At 40.9% G+C, this 26,581-nt stretch overlaps 1 protein-coding gene across 1 annotated transcript in view; it reads right to left on the reverse strand.

Annotated features, from left to right (window-relative positions):
* Positions 1–26,581, reverse strand: part of PDE10A (phosphodiesterase 10A) — a 235,733-nt gene that overhangs the window by 103,199 nt on the left and 105,953 nt on the right. The window contains exons 3-5 of the mRNA XM_075862555.1: positions 18,338–18,363; positions 10,596–10,719; positions 7,481–7,530 (exon numbers count right to left, since the gene is read on the reverse strand). Of these exons, the coding sequence (XP_075718670.1) occupies positions 7,481–7,530; positions 10,596–10,719; positions 18,338–18,363 (200 nt within the window). The remainder of the gene's footprint in view (positions 1–7,480; positions 7,531–10,595; positions 10,720–18,337; positions 18,364–26,581) is intronic.

A 26,581-nucleotide genomic window follows, 5' to 3' on the forward strand; every position in this document is an offset into this window, starting at 1 on the left:
AATCCCCCAAAACACGCAAAATCAAGTGTAATCAAGCGTTTTTTAATGTGGTTTCTGGCACATAAAATGTGCAAAAAAAACACGTGTCAAATGCACGCCGTGTGAACCTGAACTGAGAAATCATTCACTTCACTTTCATCCTTCTAAGGGTATGTTCACACGCAATGATTTCAGATGAAAAATCGGAAGCAGAACGCCTACAAGCATCTGCCCATTGGTTTCAATGGGAAATACGGCGTTCTGTTCCGAGAGGGCGTTCTTTACGTGGTCGTTTTCCAAAAACGGCACGTAAAAAGACGCCCGCCAAAATGAAGTGCACATCACGTCTTGGGACGTTTTTGTTTTCATTGACTTTATAGAAAAACAGCTCCAAAAACGGCAGTAAAAAACGCGAGTTTGATTAAAAAATGGCTGAAAATCAGGAGCTGGGTTCCCTTTATTTAGTAAGTGTGTGAACATACCCTTAGCCTTTTAGTGTGTCCTATAACTTCTGTCAGCTGCAGAATCACACCCAAAATGACTGCCGGACACTGCTTAGCAATTTGAAGACACCTTTTCTTGGCTTGTAGGATGGGGGGTGAGATTCCTTCCCACATTTACGGCAGCTGTGAGTCAGGTTGCTTTGCCTTATTCACCTTGCTGTAATTCTGGGAAGTGCTCCCCCTGGTGGCCAACAAAAGGAAAACATGTCAAATTATTATTTAATTTTTAATACTTTCCACCATATGGAAGAAAAAAAAAATACAGCAAAAAACTTAAACGACAGTTAAAGTAACGACACTTAAAAAAAAGGTTTCATTCGCGACACATTCCCTTTAAGACAAATCCTGCAATTGTGCCAATTTACAGGAGACTACCTAGATTCTGATTAGATTCGATTTTGAAGAAAAGCTTTCAGTGAGTGGGTATTACTTGTACACATACAGTATCAGCATTACAGATAGGTCACTTACACACAACAGTATTTTGGTAAGTATTTATGAGCCAAAACAGGAAGCGGAATATAAACAGAAAAAGTATATTGGAAAGATTCTTGAAAAGGTAAATCTACCAAAATTGGAAGTGAGAAGGGGGATTTATGTAGGTAGATATAGAATTTACCAGTCCATTACAGCTCCACATGGTTTGTTACCCAGCTTTCCCAGGATCCTAAGAGGCAAATATGCCTAGATTTGTGGGAGCGAGGAGGGGGATTTTTCTACGTAGATTTAGTAGTCATCTGTCTCTCTAGTACAGCTTTGCAACCTAGCTTTCCAGAGACCCTGTATGACAAATCTGCCCAGTTATGCTACAATATGAAGGGATTGTAAGTGCATACGTTAACTTGGTAGACTTGTCAAGTACAATTTTGCAGGAATGCTCACCCAGTTTTTTCAGGCTCCTGTATTCCAAATCTGGCTACTCCTAATATCGTAGAATAACTAGAGGATTTACCAATGCATAATTGGGCAGATCTGGCATTCTGCAGTCGGGAAAGCTGGATAACAACCTCTGCGGGGCTGTGATGGAAAATATATTGTTTATATAAAATACACACAATGCTGCTCTGAAACAGTGTGTGTATCTATCACATAGTATCAGGGCAATATCATATCCTGTGCTCTACATTGCAGTTTCACAGTTTTCCAAGACCCTGATTGGCAAGTTGGTCTAGTTGTATTAAGGGATTTATTACTACATAACTAGGCAAATTTGAAAATGGAAGTCTGGGCAGGCTGGGTAACAACATGCGGAGATATAATGGAGGCCACACTTGATACATACATTCTGTACATACTATACACATACATACAGTATCAGGACAAATGTAAGTACAGACTACATACCCAGTTTGGTCTCCAGCAAACCTCCACATTGGTTGTTACCCAGCTTTCCAAAGGTACTGAAAAGCAAATCTGCCCAGTTCTGAAGTGACAGGCAGAATTATCACTGCATAACTTTAGCAGTCTAGGAAAGTTGGCTGACTTTTTGTAGAAGTGTAGGAGGCATCAATTGGCTGTGTAAACACTGTAGTCCTGATGTATGGGCATATATAGTATTGAGAGAACTGTAAACGTATGACGCTTTTGTCACTGTATGAGCAATCAGTAAACGAGATACAGTCGCCTGATGCCACTATGTGTGTACTACTGCTGGTTCTTTTGGCACTACTGCTAGCACTTTTCTGGCGTAGAAATGTCGCAACCAGCCCAAAAAAAATAGACTTGGACAAGTTCCCCCGCTCTCGACACTTTTCAAAAAAGTGGGCTGAGCTAAGCAAGAGGGGGCATGGCCACCCGTGGCCCAATGCATTTACTATAATTTATGCCAGAAACTGGTGTAAAAGTATAGCTGAAATAGACGCCAGCCTATGGCTGGAGTAGATTTAGTTAAGTAACACAAAGACCGCCGAAGATGCATGTACTTCTTAATAAATTTGTTGCATCTTACTCCAGCTTGAGTTTAGTGTGTTCCTCCTGTTCTTTAAGCTAGCTTTTGAACTGGCACTATAATTGTATACATCTGGCACTCTGACGTCAATGCTTTATTAAAGTCTGGGCTATCCAGGGGTTCAGCTTTAAGGAATGTACAAAACAACCATGATGACAAATGGAGTTTCCTCTCACTTACTCCTACTCATGTTCTATTAGGTTCACTTTTTGCATACACAAGTTAAAAACCAAAATGAAGCTTTCAATATATGTTGAATTTCGTTTTTGAAAAAAATGGCAGCAAGTCAGGGAAAAAAAAAACTGTTCAATATCAAAAAGCTATAAAACAATACTGCACTTTTGGAGGTCAGAATGTGGAAAGGCAGCTATACAGGACAGGATCTGGATGCTAGCAGGTATAACAGATTCTAAATGACCGCTCTTGTTTGATACCACCAATTTGATTGGCCCACATTTGGGTTACCTGGTCTACAGTCCTATTGTCCTTAAAAAGGCCTGTCAGCTATTTTAGTAAATACTCGCGTTCCCCATAAAATAACAATTCTGGGGCTTTTTCTTAGAAATGTGCGTTGTGCCATTCGTCTATTCTTCTTCCTGGAAATGTATGAATACAATGAAACGAGCAACAGTAACACCCAGTTGTCAGAGTGTGTAGGGACAGGCCTTATTGACACTGTCCAATCAGTATAGACAGCATCAGACTCTGTAGGGACAGAACCTATAGACAAAGGTAAGGTTAATGCCCGTTATCAACTTACCACTATGTAGAGTTCAAAGAAAAGTTTTCTTCATGGAGAATACAAGTATTTACTAAATTAGATCGGTCAGTAGACCTGACGGGTCCTCTCTGAATGGATTAGGAAAAAGTAGGAGTGTTGAATGTTTTGCTGCTGTCTGTTGCTGGCACTGTTCCAGATACTGGACTGTGTATATTACTGTACTGGATCTCTGCTGGGAGGAAGCAGAGGTCTGATACAAGTAATACTGTGGTATGATATTGCGACCTTGGCCGACATTCATCTTGATGGGGAGTGTTGATCGATGCACGTGATATCACTGCTGGAAGCGGTTAGGGTAAAAATGCTGACTGGTGTGGGGCAGAACTAGCTAGAGAGAGATTTATATAGTTACGTTTTTTTTGTTTTTTTTAAATCTGCCTCTATCTATCGGCATAATCCAATGAACGTCTACTGCTGCAGGGATACTATAGGGCTAGATTTGCAGCTCTTTTCAGAGCGGTATCCCTACTATGTGTTGTACCAAGGTCAAGAAGCACACTATACCTGACTGCACATGGACAGATAAAAAGCCTGATATCAGCCATGTCTAACCAAACCAGTTAATTTGGGGCAAACTGCATGGCAAAGTTAAAATTATTTTAGATACACAGATACTTTTTGCTTTTGATGCATATTTAATAAAAGTGTCTATCTTATATAATTTGAGATACCCCCCACCACTTAACTTCACTTTCCTGTACAGTGGCAAACTGTAAAAAAACAACTATACTGCGCTGTATAACGTATGTTAGAATGGGAGTCAACGATGTATGTCAAATACAGTGTGAACAGTCCCATCACATTCAATAAATAGCCAATTCCATAACCTATAGAGCTGCTAAAATTTAACTTGTGTGTATTTATTGCACAAACTTCTGGCTTAAAAACTCAACACAGAAAGTCTATAGGTCCTGACCTCACTGCCTCACCAACGCCAAGGGCTAATTCACACGAGCGTTGCTCGTTTTAACAACGGACAGCACACTGACCCACTGCCCTATAAAAATGTTTAACCAATAAGTGCTTGCAGACCAGCATGGACCAACTAGTGGAGAAGTTGGAGCCAGATTTTGCATCCAGATTGCCTTTATAAAAACCTATGCCAAGGTCCATGTATGTGGAAAAACTAACAACCTTGGTGAAGGAGAGGCCAGAGTTATGGGACATCATTGGAGATCATTGCATAAGACCTTTCCCTGCAGTAGTGGTCAAGTGCCAGTCATGCAGAAAAAAACTAAATTGGTAAGTGCCACCATAGTGGTGCCCATATCTTTACAATATTTTACACAGGGCATCTGTCACGTGCCTGGTATAGCAAGCTTTAACATTAAAAAATATTTCAGATTTTCCGCCAAGTCAACCTAATTGAGCTGGTGTCACCGTATATGCTACCTTAATACATTCATGTCATATAGCTCTGGTATAGAAGGTTTTAGCGTATAATAGCCCTTTACCCATTAGAAAAAGTTTGGGTTTTTTTCCACAGTGGATGATATGAAGGTACACAAAAAGCAATAAAAAGAAAAGCAATATAAAATGGCATCTAAGAGATCATGTAACATTCTTGTGAGTGTTCTCAGAGATGGGACAAAATTGGGACAAAAGACCTCAGTTTTTTTTCTTTTGCATACGTAAAACATGAATACAACACTGTTAACATACGCGCGTAAAACAGTGACAAACTGAACACACACTTCCCCATGCAATGTAAAATTCTGCATGTTTTGTGGACGTAAAACAGACACGCTCGTGAGAACGTAGCCTAAGTCTTCACCTCCAATTTAACACAACTTGTATTGTGTACTCACTGGGGGTGTGGCACTATACCTACATGTAACTACTATAAAATGTGTAATATATTTCAGCCCACTAGATGGTGCTAAAAGGCTACAATAAAAAAAAGGCACACAATTTGTTGTGCAAATAAAAAAATAATAATTATGAGTGACCTAAACACAATTTTCTTATTTCTGCCTACATTCTACCTTAGAAAATTGAATTCAAAGATGAAATGGGGTAATAATTGCAGGCAATATGAACAAGGGGCAGATTATGTCTGCAAGGTGGTAATTGTAGGCATTATATAGGCTTTAAAATCTTCAGCATGCTCTACTTGTTCTGGAATGTTGGTCAATGTATGTCGGAGAGACCAGAGCCTGTATCGTCGTTGAAGAAGAGTAAAAAAAATAAAAATAAACCACTTGATCAGTTCCCCCACTATGATCACTTCCCTACCTCCCCCAATGCATAAGGGAGCTTTTTTTTGTTATTTTTTTTCTTTCAAAATTCCTAAAACACAAAAAATAAGTTTAAACAGCGTCAATTTAGTCAGTGTCAGATTGTCAGTTAATCACTGTCAGTACGTTAGTGTTAGTCAGTGTGGTTTCGTCAGTGTGGTTTCGTCAGTGTGGTTTCGTCAGCGTGGTTTCGTCAGCGTGGTTTCGTCAGCGTGGTTTCGTCAGCGTGGTTTCGTCAGCGTGGTTTCGTCAGCGTGGTTTCGTCAGCGTGGTTTCGTCAGCGTGGTTTCGTCAGCGTGGTTTCGTCAGCGTGGTTTCGTCAGCGTGGTTTCGTCAGCGTGGTTTCGTCAGCGTAGTTTCGTCAGCGTAGTTTCGTCAGCGTAGTTTGAAAGCCTGTAAGTCAGTTATGTAAGTCAGTCAGTTTTAGTGCCATAAAATAAAAAACTAAGAAACATTATGGTATGTTAGTGTGTTTTTTGCAAAAAAAAAAAAACAAAGACAAAAAAGGTTCTATATTATAATTTTTTTTTGTATACAGCTCTCTACAGTGTATAAATATTTACAGTACATAAAAATAAAAATGGCCGGCAGAACATATACCGAGGAATAGGCGTATGAGATGTTCGTATCGGACACAGAGTGCAAGTGATGTAGGGTCAGATTTTGCGATGTCCTGCCCCTCAACTGACACAGAGGAACAGGAGGATTAGCGTTCAGGTTACACCTGCACCTAGTTAATTGCTCCCAAACTCCTATACCCCCAAATACCGGACTTTACTGCTACTGCAGGGGTTCAAGTACAGATAGCAGGGCTGTCAGAAATATAATTTTTCCAGCTCTTCTTTTCGGATAGCCTTGTTAAAAAAAAATAAAAAAAAATTGTTGAGCAGACAAAATCTTTGTGCTCAACAATATTGCTGCGAACCTCAAGTACTTTTTATGCCAGGCCATACAGGTGGCATCCCACCAACAAAAAATAAATGCTGCAGTACTGGGGATTGGTCCTGAATATAGGCCTAATTAAGAAGCCATCGGTGAGGGCCTGTTGGTCCACTGATATTCTTTACCACTGCCCTTTATACTGCACCACAATGCCCAGGGCTTGTTTTGAGGTAATTCAAAAATGTATCCACTACAACGATATTTCCCAGTGCACCCCTCAGGATGACCCCAATTTCGACCAACTCTTTAAAATTAGACCCCTTATTTCTTGTTTGGCCCAAACATTGTGCTCTTCATATACCCCTATATAGGACAGTGTCAGAGGCTGTGAGGTAGCTCCACCTCAGGAGAATCGGTGGTTTTGACACCCACTTGTCAAGTATAGCCTCATTTGCATATTTAGAAGAAGAAAAAAAAAAGCTTATAACTTAAAATAATAAACTTTTTGAGACACAATTTCCACTAGCATTATCAGTGTTCAGTATTGAGTTATGGGGAATAAAATTGAAACAATGGTTAGGTTATGTTCACACGCAGTGTTTTCAGGCGTATTTCTGGGCGTTACGCCTCAAAAAAACCGCCTGAAAAAACGGAAGCTGAAAGTCTACAAACATCTGTTTATTGAAATCAATGGGAAAAACAACATTTAGTTCATACGGGGCGTCTTTTTACGCCTCGGTTTTAAAAAACGAAGCGTAAAAAGACGCTCCGTAAAAAGAAGTGCATGTCACTTCTTGAGGCGTTTTTTGGAGCTTATTTCCTATGGAACACTATGAAAAACACCTAAAAAAAAACGCCTCAAAAGAAGCCTGAAAAGAAGTTTCAAAAGAAGCTCCAAATTAAAAGAAGCTTCATCTTCAGCTTCAAAAACGCCTGAAAATCAGAGACGGTTTTCTCTGAAATCAGCTCCGTATTTTCAGACGTTTTTGGTTAAGCGTGTGAACATACCCTAATAGCTTCAGAAACTTGTGGATGGATTGCTGACCTGTCAAGATAGAATTTATATATATATATATATATATATATATATATATATATATATATATATACACAGTTATTTTAAAACCCACTCACACAGTAGAAAACTTACATTATTGCATTCTCCAAGGAAATATAGTGCAAATCCATCAGCTTTTGTTGCTGGTAAGAAAGGGAGAGAGAGAGAGAGCAAGCAAACATGTTAAAACATATTACAATATGTTTGATAGCAACAGTCACAAGTCCAGCTTTGGAGCTGGTGTAGGCCAGGAAGAGAGCCCTGGATTATTCCATTAGGTGAGGACACACAATTTTTATTCAGTTTTTTTATCTCTATTTTTTTTTTAGCCAAAATGAGAAGTGGATTCAAAAGAAAGGGAAGGTATAAAAGACAAAAAAGACTGCTGCATCTTGTTTCTTTGGTGTCCACTTCTGTGTTTAGCTAAAAAAAAACAGAGCCAAAAACTGTATCAAAATTGTGTGTATTATTCTGGCTTTAAAAACCAAATAAAATGCAATCCAATTGCACCTCATCGCTCAAACAATGCTTCTACGAGGAAGTTCTTAAGAAATAAAAGATGTTCTGTAATTGAGACAGCACTGTATTACACTCAAAAGATTTCCTCTCACACCACTGTGTTGTGAGCAGTCAGGGAGCAGACAAGTACATATACAGTACATATGTATGTATGTCACAAGTCCGTTCATGAAATTACTGAATTTGCTGATCTGCCGTGGTCAACTGTAAGTGCTATTATTGTGAACTGGAAGCATCTAGGAACAACAGCTCACCCACGAAATGCAAACTCACAGAGTGGGGCCACCAAGTGCTGAAGTGGGTGGAGCCTAAAAGACGCCCATCATCTATCTATTCCATTGTATCACTCACTAGAGTTCCAAATTGCCTCTGGAAGTGACATCAGCACAAGAACTGTACATTGGGAGCTTCATGAAGTGGTTTTACCTGCTCGAACAGCTGCACAAAAGTACAACGCCAAGGGTCGGCTGAACCAGTGTAAACCATGCTACCTCTGGACTCTACTCCAGAGAACACATTCCCACTGCTGTAATAAATTAGGTTACACTATCTGGCAGTCTGGTGGACGAATCTGGTAGATGCTAGGACAACGCTACCTACCATAATGGGGTTGTTTTTAGGGTTTGGGCTAGGTCCCTTATTTCCAGTGAAGGGTAATGTTAATGCTACAGCAAACAAAGAGATTTTGGACTATTGTATGCTTCCAATTTTTTGGCAACAGTTTGGGGAAGGCACTTGCCTGTTCCAGCATTACTGTGCCCCTGTGCACAAATTGAATTTTATAAAAGGCATAGTTTGACAAGTTTAGTGTGGTGAAACTCGAGTGGCCTGCAGAGAGCCCAGACCTCAACCCGACTGAACACCTTCGGGATTAACGTCGATTGTGAGCCAGACCTTCAGGTGTCCACATGCTCACATACTAGATAGTGTATGTAAATATATACATGTGTTTTCACTTTTTCATACTTTGTGTAGCACTGAATCACAATAAATAGGTTTTTTTCGGTAATGTATAAAAAAAAGTACAGTTTTATGCTAAAGGAAATTCAAATCTCTACAAGGTGATCTACGTACATTTCTCACAGCTATTACACACAAAATAACAGAATATATAACTATTCACACCCTTCAATAAGTATGCAGCAGAGACTTTTGTCACCATTCACAGAAATGAGTCTGGTCACGGATGTGGTCGCGGAATGCCACCTTTCCTTACCTCACGACGGCCACAGACCGTTGGCATCCTGCCAGCGTCTCCCTCCTAAAAGACGCCAGCACTCGCGGCCTCCGACCCTGCTCTGAATGTGAAGGTGGCCTTTAAGATACATGTTAAAGTTCCCTAACATATCCCTGATCCGCCCTTCCACTCCTTGCCTGAGCGTTGTTGTTTACCCATGTTCGTATTGCAAATGGTCCCTTAGTTGTATCCTGCTCTCAGTATTCCCCTGCCCTGCTACCTGTATTCTGTGCTGTGTTGTGTTTGTTCCTGAGCCTTTTCTAGTATTGTAGTTGTGTTGTGTCATCTGCTACGCCTGCGGTTATACACCACTTCTGGTGTTACCTGCCACGTCTGCTGTCATACACTATGTCTGGTGTCACCTGCCACTCCTGGTATCATCTGCCACGTCTGGCGCTACCTGCCACGTCAAGTTCCATCTGTGCCAGAGCCTCTGCTACTGTCTGGACTCTCAGGTACCCTTGTGCTAAGAACTTTGCATAAACTTTGCATAGACTAACTTGGCCAGCTGCCACGCCGCTACGGCAGAGCGGTCTAGTGGGTCCACATACCCCTAGATCGTAACAAGTCTGTGTGAGTCTGCGTGTACAGGTCTCTTTTAGATTCACCCATTTGGAAACATTTTCAAGTAAAATTTTTCAAGCTTTGTCAAGTTGAATGGAGACCTTAAAGTTAACAGTTATTTTAAAGGGATTATTTGAGAATAGAAAAATTATTTTTTATTCTAAGAATCCGCACCTTTGCTGTGCATGGGTTTTGTGTGGTATTGCAGCACAAGCCTCAGGGAATTGAGCCGAGCTGCAGTCCGTGAGAAGGGGAACATTTACAGAACTGTAGTCCAGAAAGATGAAGGTTAAAACACAACATTTCTGACTGCACAACGTCTAATAAGCATCCACCTAAGGAGTGATGGGGATTCTAATCTTGATAGAATCTTGTACACACACAAACACATATACATATAGTAACTCTATTTACTAAACTAAAATCAGCAAAACTGCACAATGTGATTCACCTCTCACTATTTTGCATGCTACCTTGAATATGTTTTTTTCATATTGTATTATTTATTGTGTTAAAGTGAATCTGTCATCAGACTATGCTGCCCTAAGTAAGGGCAGCATAGTATGAGGACAGGTCCACTCTCCTATTAGCCAAAAAAATAATATTGTGCCGTTTGACTACTAGGAGCATTCAAAGACTACGCCGGACTCATAGCTATAAGTCCAATACATTCACGAGGGGAGTGTACTCTCCACTAAGTGATGGACCGCTGCTGTGTATGCAGATAAACAGCAGCCACCCATCATCGACCGCTGCTGTGTATGCAGATAAACAGCAGCCACCCATCAACTACCACCGAGAGGGGCTGGGGGAAGTGCTCTCCTCTTAGGTACACCATACTCATAACTACAATTTCCAATAAATCATTATGTATATTAGTTGCTCTACCTGTTTTGATAATATCACTTAATTCATAGAGAAGTAACTTGTTGTCTCCGCCAGCATCCAGACGCTGTTCCATGTAACAGTTTAATTCGTACACAACTCCTTGCATATTAGTGTCCTGGTACAGCTGAAGGGAGAAAATAAACCACTGTTACAACATGCTTACAGAAGTGCTGTTAACAATTGGTGCAATATAAACAACTGATGCAGCTATTGATTTGCTCAAATGGTTCACACTTATTTCTCCTCTTGTTATTTTCTGAACGTACTTTCACACGTGTCGTTTTTGTTTTTTTACAACATTCTTGAAGCCACAGCCAAGACTGGATTATTAAAAAAATAAATAAACAAACAAGGAGAAATAGAATACTTCCTAGATCGCTAAAACGATAAGCATTTGCGTATGGGCTCAATAGAACGTCTATGAGCCTGTACATCAACTGCTTAGCTTTCTGAGAAAAGCCGATCAGAAACCAAGCGGCTCAGCGCTCACCCGAGTGCTTCTGCCGCTTTATTTTAGCGATCAGTGGGGGGGGTCTCGGTGCTCGGCCAGCCACCGATAAAATCTTCTGATACCTCACTACGACTCAGAAGTTTTTTGAAACTTTAGTTACCCTTTAAATTGTCCAGAGTCAAAAGCAATAAAACGCAAAAGTACTAATTTATATCACATGATTACAGGATGTAACGTATCTGTTTGGCCCCATACAATTTAGAATTATTTTTTCTTAACCACTTCCTGACCAGAAGCTTTACCCCCCCCCCCCTTCCTGACCAGGCCCATTTTCAAGTTTTAGTCATGTGCCAATTTAAATGCAAATTGTTGTTCTATTACTCTTCTAACCTACATGTCTTTGGTCTTATTTTTCTCAGAAAATATTGGGCTTCCATATTGGATAAAAAAATAAATAGATGTATATTTAACTTTTTTTTAAAAATTTGAATATGTAATTTTAGGTGATGTTTTTCGACATCTCGTGCTACTGGAAAAACACACCTGACTACATATTTAGCAACTTCTTCGACTTCAGTGATGCCAAATATTTGTGCATTTCTTATACGCTGGGACAAGGCGAAGCTTACAATGAATGGTGCTGGCTTTTGGAGAGACAGTTTTCCAAAGTTGGTTTGCAGACACCATAGGACCATTATAGATGTTGGGAAGTGCCAAAACACCGTTTCCAGTCCCCAAAAAAATTGATGGCCAATCCTCCTGGCACTCCAGCTGATGAGCTGTCTTGAAGAGGCCACAACACTCGTACGAGAACTGCTTTCATTTCATTCCTGTCACTGCTCACACTGTGATTGGCCGACACACTTGTAGCAGCGGTTCACAGTATTGGGCTGGATTCACACGAGCGTGTGCGTTTTTCGTGCGCAAAAGGCACTTAACAGCTGTGTGTGTCATGATCATATGGTGCACGGCTGCGTGCTTTTCGCGCAGCCGCGATCATTATGCCACTCTGTATGCATGTTTGTAAATAGAAAAGCATGTGGTGCTTTTCTGTTTTCATTCATACTTTTCACTGCTGTTGCGCGAATCACGCGCGTCCCACGGAAGTGCTTAGGTGTGCGCGTGATTTTCACGCACCCATTGACTTCAATGGGTGCGTGATGTGCGAAAAACGCACAAATATAGGACATGTCGTGAGTTTTACGCAGCGGACTAATGCTGCGTAAAAATCACGGACAGTCTGCACGGCCCCATAGACTAATATAGGTCCGTGCGAGGCGCGTGAAAATCATCTGAATAAGCCCTTACAGTCTGTTTACCTGAATAGGAGAAGACCAATACTGTGAACCGCCGCTACAAGTGCATTCGCGAATCACAGTGTAAGCAGTGATCGAAATGAAGGGAAAGCAGTGCTGGTTTGAGTCTGCGGCTGCTCAAAACAGCTGATCGGAGTCGGACCCCGATCGATCAGATATTGATGTCCTATGAAAATCTGCAGTGTAAAAGGTCTCAAAACCGCTGATCGGCGGGGGAGTCGCACCCCGATCGATCAGATATTGATGGCCTACGAAAATCTGCCGTGTAAAATGTCTGCAGCATGTGGATGAGATTTGAAAAAAAGACATCTATTTGTCTTGTACTGTAATCTGCTGCAGACTTTAACTGCGCAAATCCGCAGGTAAAATCTGCAGCGAATCCACCACATGTGACGTCACCCTAAGGCTGGTGCTACATAAGGACTTTGGCAGCGACATAGGTCGCACAGCCAAAGATCGCAATGTCCCACAACCTACGCTGCAAGTAATGAAAGTCAATGTGGTCACGTCGTGGCCTGCAAGGAACTGCGACACGACAGTTTGGATTTCTTGCAACTGTCATGTCACGGTAACTTGGGCGTCGCAACACAACCACATTGACTTTCATTACTAGCATAGTAGGCTATGGGTCATAGCGATCTTTGGCCGGGCGACCTGTGTCGCAGCCAAAGTCGCCATGTAGCACATAGATAGACTGGCAGGCACGCACATAAATATATTAATTAAAAAAAATAAGAATGAGTGTGTGTTTATTACTTACAACTGGAAAAGTTTGTTATTTGCGAACAAACGTTTTCTGTGATCGCTGTGACAGGCATCACAGCGATCACATGACCAGAAACCACACTGAGTTGTCTCTGGATGAAGCTCCATGATACATCTGTCTCTAGACAGTTGCGTCATGGACCTCCTTACAGTCGGCACTCATGCGTAGCTGGGAGGAGCAATGTGATCCTTGTGACAGGTTGTCACAACGATCACAACCGGAGACCATGCTGAGTGGTCTCTGGTTGAAGCTCCGTGATACAGCTGTCTAGAGACCGCCGTATCACAGAGATAAATGCCGCTGGGGAGCGGCAAACAGGCTAATTCCGCAGGACATTTCGGGAACGTCCTTACAGAGTTAAAGGGGTTTTCCATCTTGGACATTTATGGCATATCCACAGGATATTCCATGAATGCCCGATAGATGCGGGTCCCACCTATCTCTAGAACAGGGCCCCCTAAACCCAGTTCTAGCTTACTCGGCTCCCGCTGCCTCCCAGCCACTTCCTGGTTAGGTGTTCGGGAGTTACAGAAACAGCCGAGCTCACTGAACTAAGCGGTTTCCATAACCCCCATAAAAATGAAAGGGAGTTATGGAAACAGCATAGCACGGCGAGCTATGCTGTTTCCGTAGCTACCGAGTTCCGTAAACAACGTAGCTCGTTGTGCTACACTATTTCAGTAATTCCCATTCACTTCTATGGGAGTTATGGAAACAGCATAGCTCAGCTGTTTCCGTAACTCCCGACCACCTAACCAGGAAGTGGCTGGGAAGCCAAGTAAGCTAGAACGGGGTTTAGGGGGCCCAGTTCTAGAGATAGGTGCGTGTCTCAAAGGTGGGACACGCATCTTTCGGACATTTATGAAATGTCCAAGATGGGAAAAACCACCTAAGAGCGGACCACCCGGCCGTTTATAGTCTATGGGCGGGTTGCAACTGGTTGAAGAATAAAAAAAAAATGTATACTGCACAAAGTGAATCAACTGTATGCTTTTGTTCAACTATTTATTTTATCAAAATTATGTTGCGGACAAAAACACATGTAGAATAGGTTTTATACAGTATGTAATGCAGACATATGTAAAAGTAATACTGTAGAGATTTAACAATCTAGTATAACCTGGTTTTCTTGTAAAAGACAGAACATTCAGCTTCTATTCAACTGGTGCATGAATCGCATCTGTAGACGGTGTGAATCATTGAAAGGTGGATCTGACATTTAAATAGCGATCACCTTCCTAGCATGGATTGTGATCTTCCTTCAACATGATGCCCAATTTTTAGTTTTATCAGTTTCTTCATCGTCCAAGAACCATAACGGGTTTTTTTCGGTCAACAGACTGTTAAACTTTTTTTTTGTGGGGTTGAATAGGAAAAACCCAGCAATTCCGCCATTGCATTTTGGGTTTTATTTTTTTCAAACATTCACCATGCATCACATAAAATGTTAACGTTTTTCTGCAGCTCATTATGATTTTGGCGAAACCAAACTTTAATATATATTTTTTTTAGGTTTTTATTACTTTTACAAAATAAAACATTTTTCATTTTGATTTTATTTTGTGTTGCATATTTCAAAGAAACAGCAATTCTGTTATGTTGTTTTTGTTTTTTTACGCTATTAGAAATAAAGTAAATTCTCCATTAGACATCACCTGCTTAAAGAGGCTCTGTCACCACATTATAAGTGACTTATATCCTACATAGTGTGATCGGCGCTGTAATGTAGATAGCACGTTTTTTTGTTTGTTTGAAAAACGATCATTTTTTAGGAAGTTTTGAGAAATTTTAGATTTATGCTAATAACTTTAAAGGGAACCTGTCACCAGCAATTCACCTATTGAACTTTACTTATCCCTCACTGGCCGCTGCTGTCAAAAGTTCATTGCCGTTATCCCCTCTCCTAAACTCCTTCTCCGACTGTAAATAACGGTCTGCAAGCATTTTGCGCCTTTTATCGTAATAATCCGGTGTCCCTTTGTGCGCACACACCCGAAGAGGACATCAATGCACAAGCACAGGATTTTGTGTGCTGGGGGATGATGAGGAGCTGTCAATCAAAAGTAAGGAGGCGGGGTAAACTCCGAAAGACTTGAAGAATGAAGAGAAGACTCTTTTCAAACGAAGATTTGACTCTTTTTTGTGCCACCTTAGTGAAAATACACCCCACATGTAAAGGATCTGCCAGGCACAACTTCTGTGTATACGCCCATAGGTAATCAGTCTGCACCTGAGTCTATGTCTCTGAGACTGACTCCATCTTCCACCACTCAGAATGGCAGGCTTAGGAGTGGGAGAGCCTATCGCAGCCTGGCCAGACGGAGCTAGCTCCCGCCCTCTGTCTATTTACACCTGCCTTTCCTGTTCCTCCTTTGCTTGTGATTATTCTCGTGTGGTTTCCTGGCCCAGCTACAGCTTCTGACTATTTGATCCTGCTCCATACTGACCCCGGCTTACTGACTACTCTCCTGCTCTGCGTTTGGTACCTCGTGCACTCCTGGTTTGACTCGGCTCGTTCACCACTCTTGTTGGTCACGGTGTTGCCGTGGGCAACTGCCCCATTTCCCTTAGCTTTGTGTACCCTTGTCTGTTTGTCTCGTGCACTTCCTGAGCGTAGGGACCGCCGTCCAGTTGTACCCCGTCGCCTAGGGCGGGTCGTTGCATGTAGGCAGGGACAGAGTGGCGGGTAGATTAGGGCTCACTTGTCCGTTTCCCTACCCCCATCATTACACCACACCATAAATATATATTTAAAGACATATATATACTATATATAACAAATATCAAGAAAGTCTACTGAAGGGGGGAAACTAGGGGGGTGCTGTCATAGGTTCATGAAAAACAGATTAACGGTAAGTAATCCATCTTTTACCCTTTCACCTATGACAGCACCCCTGGAGATGTAAAATAGAACCCCAGTTTTAGGGTGGGACTACAGCTTGTAGAACTTTCCTACCAAAGGCTAAGTCAGTGACAGAATGCAACTTTAATCTATAATGCTTAATAAAGGTGTAGGGTGAACTCCATGTAGCCGCCCTGCAAATCTGGTCTAGAGATGCGTAGGCTCTTTCAGCCCAAGAAGTAGCTACAGCTCTGGTGGAATACGCTCCAAAGAACTCTGGGGGAATAGTGTTCTGGCCCACATAAACTAAGTGTATGGCCTGTTTAACCCACCTTGCTATTGTTGGTCTGCTAGCTGCCGACCCTCTATTTGGAACCTGGAACTGAATAAGGAGATTCTCTGAAGACCTCCAGTCCTTTGTGACCTCCAGGTAGTGTACTAAGCATCTCCTTACATCTAAACAATTAAACTCCTGTTCCCTTGGATTTTTCAGGGAGTCACAAAAGGAGTTAAGAATAATCTCCTGGTCCCGATGAAAAGGGGAATTACCTTTGGCAAAAAACCTGGTAAGGTTTTCAGGATTACCCTATCGTCCAATATTAATGTGTAAGGGGGAAAAGCCGAGAGGGCCTGAATCTCACTTACCCTTCGTGTGGTGGTAACTGCTAGTAAAAAAGTCATTTTTAGAGTGAGAAACTTAATGGACAGGGAGTCCAAAGGCTCAAAGGATGAGCCCATCAAAGCAGTAAGGACTAAATTTAAGTCCCAAGGTGGAAGTGAAGACCTTACTTGGGGTCTTATCCTGGAGGCCGCAATCAGGAACCTTCTAATCCAGGTGTGTTTTGCTAATCTGGAATCATAAAAGGAGTTTAGGGCAGAAACCTGTACCTTTAACGTACTGGGCTTGAGGCCTTTGTCTAGCCCTGCCTAAAGAAAGTCTAAAATCAGGAGAATATCTGGATCTGTTAATGGATCTATATCAATACCTGAAAAGGAAAGAAAGGCTTTCCAGATCCTTAAATATATCTTAGAGGTAACCTGCTTCCTACTTGACATTAAAGTAGAGATGACCGTCTCAGAGATACCTCTTTTCCTGTGGATTACCCTCTCAGTCTACATGCTGTAAGACGCAGCCTGGAGATGTCTGGATGAACTACTGGGCCCTGGGACAGGAGATCTAGTCCGTCTGTCTGGAAGGATCCATGGTCGGGCTACAGACAACTTCCTCAACCAGGTGAACCACGGCCTCTTTGGCCAAAATGTCCAGGCAAAAGATTAGGGCCCCATGTAGGGTGGTTCTAAAACCGGGAAACACAGCATAATAATTAGAGCGCTGTCTTGTTATGGTGGCACAAGCTGGGCAATACATATTGGCATATCTATGGAAAAAAAATCACATTTTCACTCTGCAATATCGAGTGCACACTAATTTACGACGTGTAAAATAACAGCCTCGTAAAAGAAGTGCAGGACACTTCTTGGGACGTAATTGGAGCAGTTTTTCATTAAATCCAATGAAGAACAGCTCCAAATGACATCCGTAATTGACGCCTCGCAAAACGCGAGTACTAGCAATTACGTCTGAAATGCAGGAGCTGTTCTCTCCTGAAAACAGCTCCGTAATTTCAGCCGTAATTGTCGATATCGTGTGCACATACCCTTAGGGTATGTTCACACGCTTAACAAAAAACTTCAAAATACGGAGCTGATTTCAGAGAAAACAGCCTCTGATTTTCAGGCGTTTTTGAAGCTGAAAATGAAATTTGGAGCTTCTTTTGAGGCATTTTTTGAGGCGTGATTGGAGCGATTTTCAATAGAGTTAATGAAAAACGGCTCCAATTACGTCCCAAGAAGTGTCCTGCACTTCTTTGACACGGCCGTAATTTTACGTGCCGTCTTTTGACAGACGCGTAAAATGACAGGTCGTCGGCACAGTACATCGGAAAGCCCATTGAAAGTAATGGGCAGATGTTTGCCGACGTATTGGAGCCATTTTTTCAGACGTAATCCGAGGCGTAAAACGCCTCCATTACGTCTGAAAATAGGTCGTGTGAACCCAGCCTCAGGGGTCGTAGTCTTCTAAATATGCGGTCTCATATATATATATATATATATATATATATATATATATATATATATAGAGGGAGATTTGTCTTGGGGCTATTGCCCCTGATATCTTAAGACCTTAGCGACGCCGCTAGTGCTGCAGAACTTATCGGGGGCCCATGAGCCTTTAGATACGCCCCTGATAGGTATAGGGTGATCATAGCTGCAGGAGTGATACAGATCTGAACTTAGTCTTCTCCTCCGCTGTGCATGAGCCAAACAAACTTATGTACTGGAAATTAAACAAATTAAGCTGCTTACCCTACTGACTTCTGTAGGAGTCACATCTGAAAAACAAAATTTATAAATAAATAAATACACAGAACCAACGTTAGATCAGGATATATAAAAATTACTTATGCTTTATTCATTTGTATCAGGCATTAAAGAGTACCTGTCATTTTCTAATTACAGGTCTGTTTTCCTACATATTTGCATTCCCCATTAAACAATAATTTTGGAGCATCTTTTCCTTAGAACTCTGCATTGTAATGTTCCTCTGTTATCCCTCCTGGAAATGTATGAACAACATGAAAGCAGGGTGTTACCCCTCCCATTCTCATTAGTGTGTGTCCCTACATACTCTGACACAGTTAGAATTGAATGAACACATAAGGGCACACCCTAATGACAAGGGGAATGGTAACACCAAGTTGTCAGCTTATTCATATATTTCTGGGTGGAATAAAAACAGCACAATGCAGAGTTCTCGGACCAAATGCTCCTGCATTGGAGAATGCAAGTACTTCCTAAAACAGACAAATCAGGAGAGTCAGAGCAAATTATTTACAGTAATAGAAAGCTGGTAATGCTCTACGAGGGTAAATTTCAGATTCCTAATCCCCAGCTCCTGAACGCCTGAAAGATCTAGGGGGAATTTATTAAGGATAGCATTTCATATGCCAGTCTTAAAGAGGATCTGTCACTAGTTTTATTAATTCCCTATCTCCTAACTAATGGAATAGGCACTATGATGCTGATAACTACAGGCTAATTTTTTTTCAATTTTTTTTATTTTTTGCAAAGTTATGTTAATTTTTCTAAATATGCTCATTTGGCTATACTTGCCAAATAGGAGGTGACTGTCACTCTGGGCGGTGTAATGTTCTCTGTATGAGGCTGTCCAAATCAGCATACAGCTTCTCCCCCTTCCCTTCCCAGCAACACAGCGTGATCTTATAGTATACAGCTTCCATTCCAGACTGTGCATTCAACTGGCGATATCTCCGGTTGTTTCACAGCTATCTTGGTGCCATATGAAGGATTAGAATCTCATCTTTCACATGCCAGAACCACTGTTCTAGGTGGTCCACAGCCCGAGTTATGGCTATTTGAAGTGATCCCCCTTCCCTCCACCTCATGCGAATCGCTGCTGTTGACACCCACTTGTCTAGTATAGCCTCATCTGCATATTTAGAAAAAAAGCTCATAACATCTAAAATAATAAACTTTTTGGGACACAATTTTCACTAGCATTATTAGCATTATTAGTGTGGCAGCACCTTTTAGATTAGCTAGAAGATTGAGCATCACCAAACTAGTGACAGATCCTCTTTAATTTAAAGAAAGTTAGAGAAATAGGAAACACATTTATTAAGAGCCATCCGCCTTTAAATAAAATTGTCACATCTTACTCTAATAAATGTGTTGCATCTTTCGGCTGAGCGTACACCACAATGGTAGCACAACGACTTCGGCCATACGCCATCCATTCCACCATGAGAAGCGTCAGGGCATTACATTGCTATACCCCACGGAGTAAAATCTATGCCAGCTAGGAGCTGGCATAGATTTCCATTATAATTTCTAACAAATTAGTTTTTTACACTGTGGCCCCGTCCCTTTTGGGAAGCCATGCCCTTTTCCACAAAAGTTGCATCAAAAGGCCAAACGTAGCAAATGCAATGCAAACTTTTGTGCCCATTTGCGACATGTGCACACCAGAAAACTGGTGTAGAAAGGTTGATAAATTCCCCCCTAGTGTTTTATCATAACACACACACACACACACACACACACACACACTACAATAGAAGTCAAATTATAGGACACAGATTTTATGTAGTCAGCCTGCCATTTCTAATATGACCTTTCTATAAAAGAGGTAGGGGAAATGGGAAAGGAGGAATCCTCCAGCTCACCGATCCAGTCGAGTCAATATCGGATGCGCACGGAACCTCGTGGCAGCACACATTGTAATTGAAGCAAAAGAAGGAAGTCTAGAACCAGCGCTTGATAATAAAAAGAAGTAGTCTTCCAACTTTATTTAATTCCTTTAAAAATTCCAACTGCAAATAGGGGTGGTTACAAGACATTTAGCCTACACGCTTCAGACGTATCCCACGTCCTTACTCTTGGCCTGTTGTAAATGCTACACCATACACATTGCACTTACATCCGGTAAGTTAATCAGAGGGATACTCCTACTTAACCTCCCTAGCTAATAGATAGAGGGGGTTAAAAGAAGAAACCGGTGAGAGAGGAATCCGCCTCGTTGTTCATGGAAAGCCTTGGGAAACACCCACTAAACTTAATCGTAACCGGTGTAAAAAAGACACTCTTGTAAACCTGACATGAATCATGTCAAATCAGAGAGGAAGAAAAAAAAAAATTGTATATATATATATATATATACCCACATATATCGATAGATAGATAGATAGATAGATAGATATCTCCATTTACTGAAAAAAATGTGGGCTATGTGCAAACAAACTTGTTAAAACCTGAAATAAAAACAACAATCGTAAATCAGGACCTTTTTATTGTCAAAATATAATCTACATTGAAAATCAGAATATAGTAGCGAATACATTACGAAGATCTCTCAAATACGAAACCGTAAGAAACGCATAAATTTATATAAATATAGACGCGCCAAAAACTTCCGAAAATGTCTCCCATTGATTTCAATGGGAGGTGGAGCCTTTTTTCCCCGTGAGCGGAAAAACTGTCTCACAAAAAAAAGAAGCGACATGCCCTATCTTCGGGCGTTTATGCCTCTGACCTCCCATTGACATCCATGGGAGGCAGAGAAAGTGTATTTCGCAGCGTTTTTGCCCATCGGTGCTCAATGGCCGTGGGTGAAAAACGCGGTAAACGGCATGCAGGCAGATCAAAATCTGCCTCAAAATTCCAAACGGAATTGTGTGAGCATACCCTTACACAAAAAATAAAATAATTATATATATTATATATATATATATATATATATATATAATAGTAAAAGCAGCACAGCTTCAGTGGTGGGTGCAACTTCTCCTGGGTTCAGGCTATGAACCCTTGTAGATACAATACTCAATATAAGAGTCAAACACACATACATATATATAGCCACAAGATTCAGAGTAGGGATAAATGATCATGATATTTTGCGGTAGTAGTAAAAGATACACTATGATCAAAGTCACAGCAAGTGCATATCTATAAGAATGATTATTTTGCTAGCACAATGTCCAATCTCTAGAGATTAAGGTGTGCCATAATACTAAAAATGTCTCCATGTTAGGTCTGAGCTACAGGTAATCAAGCAGCAAAAAACAAAAAGGGAGGGAGGGAGAGAGAGGGAAAAAAGAAGGACGCAGATCTAATAATGAAACATAAGTTTCCTCTTTAAGTTTATACACTGGGGAGCTCCCGTTTTGAAGTGATCGATCCAAAAAGCCTCACTATCCAACAGACAGTGCATATTTATGATTCCCCTCCCCTCCCCGTATTGGATTCCTAACTTTCTCTATGGCATATGCTCTAACTGATCTTACAGATCGATTAAGACACTAAATGAATTTGCCGCATTTGAAATGTTGAGAATTTTTAAACTTTCTAGTTGTGCAGCCAACGTACATTAAGCAGCATTCTGTACATGACATGACCACGATTACATTTATTATATTCTTTGATAGGAAAAGACGTATCCTGACTAGAGTTGCTAAAGTTCCTGAAGGATCGAACAGATGTACAGATTTTACAAGGATTAGAACCACATTTTAAAAAAAACCTTGTGCTGCAGCCAGGTGGAATTTCCCTTGGAAGAGACAAAGAGGTAAGGTGATAGTATATTACCTAGAGTTGGAGCCCTCCTCGAAACAATCCTACATCTGTCCTCCAATATTTTATTCAACCTCTCGTCTTCCAACAAGATTGGAATATATTTCTGAATTATATTTTTAATCGTAGGAAACGTATTACTGTACTGCAGAACGAGGGTAGGCTTACCTGAGCCCGATGTGTCCAGTGATTTTTCATTGAACAACGGTTCGCGCGTTTTGAGTTGCACTACCGATCTCGCCCTATTAAGGGTCCAATTCCTGTAACCTCTTTATCTAAGAATTTGACTAATGATCATCTGCACCTTACAAAAACTTTCATTACGGCTGCAGTTTCTTTTATCCCGAATCATTTCCGACAGGGATTGATGTAATAGTGTGCTTCGGATGGCTACTGTTAGCATTGTGTTCCCAGTAATTTTTTTGCAAAAGGTTTTGGAAGTGATCGGTTCCCTATTTTGGAAATTAAAGGGTTATTCCCATCTGTATAAATCGATTTGTTTTGCTCAACCATGTAAAGATATACATTTTTGTAATTACCTTTATTTTTCTAAATAATGTAATTTTCCTGGGATTTCCTCAGTCTTGTTCATTGGATATTTGTTTATTCCTCATTGTCTAGCGATCCGGCCACCACTGCTTTCCTGTAGCGGTGGCCGCGCTTGCGCAATGATATCCTCTGCGTCCTTAGGAGAGGATGTCAGTGTTCTCGTGAACGTGTTTATAAGCGCATGCGCATTAGATGCCGGCCCGGCCACCTCCCAAGTGGATGCATCAGCGGTCGGCTCCAGGTCCTGCCTACTAGGTAGGTGTTCACACAAGGGGGAGAGAGTTGTCGCGAGGAGGGGGGTGTAGGTTATCGGTTGGCATTGGTGCCGAGGGGGGGGGGGGGAGTGGTTTTTCGCAAGGGGGGAAAAGGGTTACAGCGAAGAGTGGTGGGGGTTTGCAGGGAGGAGCGGCAGGGGTGCCGTGAAATACAAAGTGGCACTATAAAACTATATAAAAGGGAATAGAGGGGGGGGGGTCGTCTCAACCACGCTTACCATGCCTGCTTGAGACGATTGTTCTCCTGATGCTGCTAGAACTAAATCTAGCAACGTTGGGAGCACGCACTAGCAGAGCATCGAGCCGCGCACACCCCCTTTTAGAAAAGATAACCAGCACTAGCTGCGTTATCTAGTTGGAAAAAAAAAGGTAGTTAGGGAAGGAATTTTTAACAATTTTTTACAACACTAGATTTAGAATTTTATTTAGGTATAGGATGCATTTAAAATCAATTATGACTCAACTTGGTAATAACCCTTTAATTCCAAGTCCAAAAAGGACATAGGTTTACTTATTCGACTCATGGTATTACTACGGTTACAATCATTACAATTGATATATCTGACGACTTCTGGTATGGCAGACACATCACCCTCCCTAATGAGGAGAAGATCGTCGATGTATCTGCCATACCAGTGAACACGATAAAAAGAATTATTGGGAGAAAACATAAACTCCTCCTACCAGGCCATGACAAGGTTTGCCAGTGAGGGTGAAAATTTCGCCCCCATTGACACTCCTCTGAGCTGCAGATAAAATCGGCCGTTAAATTGAAAACAATTGTGGGTCATCAGGAAGTGTAAAACTTCCCTGATGAAAAATTACAAATCCTCACTAAGTACTGTATTTTTGTAAACGGTGGTCGAGAGCCTTTGAGGCTATCTCATGAGGTATGGTGGTTTATTTGTGATATGGTGTCATTATACACCAAGTGAAATTTTTGTCCCAGATTTTATTATGAAAAAGTACGTAAAATAGCCACTCAGACAGCCTCTCGATCAGAGACCCCAGGCCAGACACTATAGGTCGCATAGTAGGAGTAACAATGCCCTTGTGAGTTTTAGGAAGGGCATGAAGAATGGGAATAACTGGGTTTTCAACCAGCATATATAGTCGTACTGTTTCTTAGTGATCACACCCAGTAGGAGTCCTTTATCTAGCATCTTCCTTAGGAGAGACTGAAATAGGCTGGTGGTTATTCTCTAACTTTCTATATGTCTGTGAATCTGTCAAGAGATCCAAAATATAAGTTCGTTTTATCCATGACCGTGATACACCCCCGTTATCTGCCATCTTAACAATGATATATCAGAGTTATCTTGTAATGTGTTAACTGCAATTTACCCTTTCTCCTCTAGATGCCTCATATAATTTTTGCAACTCCTTCCACAAGAATCTCGAATTTCTCCATCCTCGACTGGCTAAAAAAAAACTGGGGTAACGTAACGAATTTATTAGCTACAATAACAGGCTGAAAAAGAAAAAAAAGAGCATTAATTACCCTTTCCCTGCTTCCTTCTTTTCCTCTCCCTCCCTCCCTTTTGCTGCTTGATTACCTATAGCTGAGACATAATATCGTGAATTTTTTAGTATTACTGTACACCCAAATCTCTACAGATTGGACAACATGCTAGCAAAATAATCATTCACATAGATTTACACACACTGTGATTTTGATCATAGTGTACCTTTTACTACTGCAAAATATCACAATGTTTTATCCCTACTCTGATTCTTGGGCATATGTATGTATGTATATATATCTATATATTAGAGAGCGAGCGAGAAAGAGCGAGCGAGAAAGAGAGCGAGAAAAAGATAGAAAGAGAGAAAGTGAGAAAGAAAGAGAGAGAGAGAGAAATAAATTTTTGTGTGTAGCCGGTGGGTATCTTTGCTTGAACATCTGCTGTGGATGAACTGGAAAGAACTTAGGATCTGGTTGGTAAACGCAACAGCCTATAGTGTACTCCATATTAGAGGAAACGTAACGGCATATCTTGTATTCTGTTTTGTAAACTAGTGTGTTGGATTAGTGGGTATATATATATATATATATATATATATATATATATATATATATATATATATATATATATATAGTTATTTTTCACTGCAAGTTTTGCATTCAGATCCATCAGCACATATTCCATATTTATATAGAATTATGCATTTCTTACGGTTTCGGATTTGAGAGATCTTTGTAATGTATTCGCTACTATATTCTGATTTTCAATGTAGATTATATTTTGACAATCAAAAGGTCCTGATTTACTATGGTTGTTTTTATTTCAGTTTTAACAAGTTTGTTTGTCTATTACGCCTTGCGCTTATCTCCAGTTACTGACAAAAATGTGGGTTATATATACATTATATATAAATACCCACTAAACTTAATCGTAACCTGTAAAAAAGACACTTGTAAACCTGTCTTTTTTACAGGTTACGATTAAGTTTAGTGGGTGTTTCCCAAGGCTTTCCATGAACAAAGAGGCCAAATTCTCTCTCACCGGTTTCTTCTTTTAACCCCCTCTATCTATTAGCTAGGGAGGTTAAGTAGGTGTATCCCTCTGATTAACTTACTGGATGTAAGTGCAATGTGTATGGTGTAGCATTTACAACAGGCCAAGAGTAAGGACATGGGATACGTCTGAAGCGTGTCAAATAAAGTTGGAAAACGACTTCTTTTTATTATCAAGCGCTGGTTCCAGACTTCTTTTTTTTGCTTCAATGACCTTTCTATACTTAAGCCTCAGACGAGTGTGTCCATTTTGCGACCGCAAAAAAATACGGACCATATTTCATGCATTTCTGTTCCGTGTTTTATCAGTGTGCTTTCAGTTTGGCATCGGTGTTCCTTTTTTTTCTCATCATTTCTTTAGCAACTGGTGCGTGAAAAATACGGACAGCACACAGATGTCATCCAGGTGTTATCTGTGTTTTTCACACACCCATTGACTTCAATGGGCGAAGTGGTCCGCAAAAATGGGCCAAAATAGGACATGCAGTGAGTTTCACGCAACGGACACACACTGCGTGAAAAAACACGGATGTGTGAATAGCCCCATTTAATTGCATATGTTCATGTGCGGTCTTTTTTTTTAACGGACAGCACACGGACATATACAACGCTTGTGTGAATAAGCCCTTCACTCAAGAGCAGCACAGTTTGAAATATTCTTTATCTAGGAGGGACTTATCCAGTTCTATGGTTAAGACTGACAGAGTAGTAAGAACATGCAAAGCAAGGGAGAGTTTAAACCTACATAACAGTAATTATTTTTTTGCATATTGGCAAAGCCCCTATAGGTACTGCAGTGGCAGACATTAGTGGTTGTCACCTAGCACCTGTTACACAGAATTTGTGTCTTTTATTTATTTTTTTAGTGTGTTTTTTTTGTTTCTTTTACAGTTGCATCCTTTTTTGGCGCTATATTTCCAGACGGAAACCTGCCAGATCTAAGCCAAAATGATACACTGATACTGTACACTAAACATTTTGATTTAGTTTTATTACAGATGTACACGGCTAACTGAGCAGGCATAGTTTTGCGCCAATTTCTGGTGCAAGTGATAGTTAAGCTGTCGGTTTGTAGTAGACCCTGTCCCCTAAAGGTAAACCACATCCACTTCTCAC

Source organism: Rhinoderma darwinii, chromosome 4 (genome assembly GCF_050947455.1).
Source record: "Rhinoderma darwinii isolate aRhiDar2 chromosome 4, aRhiDar2.hap1, whole genome shotgun sequence".
NCBI lineage: Eukaryota > Metazoa > Chordata > Amphibia > Anura > Rhinodermatidae > Rhinoderma > Rhinoderma darwinii.